The sequence below is a fragment of the Saccostrea echinata genome, unplaced genomic scaffold, assembly GCF_033153115.1.
Source record: "Saccostrea echinata isolate AGI-Se365-2 ecotype Australia unplaced genomic scaffold, CSIRO_AGI_Sech_v1 ptg000054l, whole genome shotgun sequence".
In the NCBI taxonomy this organism is placed as follows: domain Eukaryota; kingdom Metazoa; phylum Mollusca; class Bivalvia; order Ostreida; family Ostreidae; genus Saccostrea; species Saccostrea echinata.
Genome location: NW_026889803.1, coordinates 56,673,449 through 56,675,952, shown reverse-complemented (window position 1 = coordinate 56,675,952; position 2,504 = coordinate 56,673,449). Strand labels below are relative to the sequence as shown.

The following is a 2,504-nucleotide window of genomic DNA, read 5'->3' as shown; positions in this document are numbered from 1 at the left end:
GTGTGGAATAGTCTTTTTGCAAAAGTTATGTAAATTATGAAGACAAAAAGAGAGAGAAAGAATAAAAAAGAAAAGAAAATTTCAGATACTATTAAAGTTGAGTCACAAAAACTAGAAATAAAAGTTTTACAAAAATTTCGTAAGATATGAAGAAAAAAATGGAAATGAAATTTTAGACACTTAAGCTTATTCACCAAAAAGGCTATTTTTAGAAATATTAATAAAATATATTTAAGAATGGTAAGACAATATCATAGTCTCCATTAGACGTCTAACAAAACAAAGCTGGACAGTCTTATCTTGTCCTCGGATACCTCCTGCGATTTTATCTATATAACACAGCATTTACCTGAGATTGAAAGAGACTAAAATGTCGAAATCTGTTTACTTCCCCATTCTTCTGGTAAGTCTGCAGAAAAATACAGATGTTTAAAGTAAATGTTCATCTGAGAAAAGAAGTTTTCATTAATTTTTTTTCACATTATTTGAATCCTTTGAATCCATGACCTTATTATCTGTATATTCTAGTATAAATAAAAATGACAGCATTTCATCACGTGCTCCCTGGTGAACATTATAGCCCTTTTCAGCATAATATGGGTTTATATCCCTCGACAAAATTATATGCTAACATTTATGATATACACTGTATATGAAAGCAGAAAATGTCAAGGGTGAACCGAATATATAAAATTTTGATTATTTCAAACAATTATATGGTTATCTTTAACATAATGTGACTAAATTTCGGACATTGTTGAAAATCAGCAGCTGAGAACATCTTACTGCAGTCATAGTTTACAATAACAATGAACAATGATAAAAAAAAAAAGAAGTATAATAATAACAGGCGTTCTACAAAATCTCTTGCGAAATGTCTGCATGAAGCATTTTGCTTATGATATGTCAGTAAATTTGTTTTTTAATTATACGAATTAAGGTTTTATTATCAGCTAACTGCAATACACAGAATCTTTGTTTAGTATTCTGTCTTACTTTCCAGTGCATTTTTGCCCACTGTCTGTGGATTATTGATGGACGAGCACGATCTAAGAAGACATTTGTACCCATACACACAGAAACAGATGAGTCGTCAGTGTATCACTTCTTGTATAATAAAGTTAGTGTAGTTTCTCGTTCATCAAGAACACATCCATAAGACATTCTGATACCTAGAAATCAAGTGTTTTGCCTTCACTAACAAAAAAAAAAAAATACTATAATTAACTATTAGTTTACTATAGTTAACTATAGTAAATCAAAGTGTCAAAGTTATTACTATAGTAAATCAAAGTTTTCAAAGTGATCACTATAGTGTCATAGTGATCACTATTGTAAATCAAAGTTTTCAGAGTGATCACCATAGTGTCATAGTGATCACTATAGTAAATCAAAGTTTTTAAAGTGATCACTATAGTGTCATAGTTATCACTATAGTAAATCAAAGTTTTCAAAGTGATCACTATGGTAAATCAAAGTTTTCACCAAAGTAAATCAAAGTTTTCAAAGTGATCACTGTAGTAAATCAAAGTGTCAAAGTTTTCACTATAGTAAATCAAAGTTTTCATAGTGTCAAATTTATCACTATAGTTAACTATAGTAAACTATAGTTAACTATATTATTTTTTTGTTAGGGAATTTTTCATTTACTTGAGGAAATAATGTTTACTTAACACTTTAATATAGAAATGCTTTCAAAAACAAACAAACCAAAAAAAAAAAAAAAAAAAAAAAAAAAAAAAAAAAGACATCCAAAGAAAAGTAAGAAAATAAAATGCAAGATGCTGCGAACAATAATATATGGAAAAGTTTATTGTTACAGCATTTCATCAGCATGAAGACAGGGGGCACACACCACATAAGTGTAACCTGTTGGTTGTACAACACGACTGCTGAAGAAGTACAACTGGTTCACACACCTGGCGGGATAAAAGTGGTGGAGGTAACACAATTAACTTACATGTATTCTTAAAAAAAATCAATATTTTACGAGTTCAAGAAGGTATAATCATAGTATTGTTCGAAATACCATTAACAATTGAAGCTGAAGGTCATGCAGCTAGCCAGTACTCAAGTGGGAAGAGTGGTCAGTACACCGGAAGCCCACCGGACACTGAGCGCCCTCGACAATCGCTTTCCAAACTTCTGTCATACAAAGGATAACTCCACGACAGTCATCTGGTTGGAAGACATCTAGGAAGGAAGGTTTTAATGTGTATTTGTAAAATTCTTATATAAAATTGTTCAAAATATTATATTCTCTAGATCTATGACTTTGTTTTATTGCGAAATGAAAAGAATATATATATATGTGTCAAATTTATTATTTCAGTTAAAAAGTAAAAAAAAAAAAACAAAAAAACAAAAAACAAAAACAAAACCAAAAACAAAAACAAAAAAAAAACAAAACAAAAAAACAACAACAACAACAAAGAATGAAAAGAATAAACCTTCGCTTTGTCGATTCCAAACATATATTTGATATGTTAAACACTGCATTTATC

General features: G+C 29.5%; 1 protein-coding gene across 1 annotated transcript; it reads left to right on the top strand.

Annotated features, from left to right (window-relative positions):
* The first annotated feature begins 370 nt into the window (after positions 1-370).
* On the top strand, positions 371-2,197 carry LOC133171808 (uncharacterized). Its single transcript, XM_061306608.1, has 4 exons — positions 371-403; positions 1,004-1,120; positions 1,823-1,942; positions 2,045-2,197. The coding sequence occupies exons 1-4, from the start codon at positions 371-373 to the stop codon at positions 2,195-2,197; spliced, it is 423 nt and encodes a 140-aa protein (XP_061162592.1).
* The last annotated feature ends 307 nt before the right edge of the window (positions 2,198-2,504 follow it).

Bases quoted from the DNA above. Each gene is read 5' to 3' on its own strand.
- LOC133171808 (XM_061306608.1), top strand. From the start codon at position 371: ATGTCGAAATCTGTTTACTTCCCCATTCTTCTG. The intron at 1,121-1,822 runs GTTAGTGTAGTT...TTATTGTTACAG, and splicing joins ATCACTTCTTGTATAATAAA to CATTTCATCAGCATGAAGAC. The intron at 1,943-2,044 runs GTAACACAATTA...TAACAATTGAAG, and splicing joins GCGGGATAAAAGTGGTGGAG to CTGAAGGTCATGCAGCTAGC.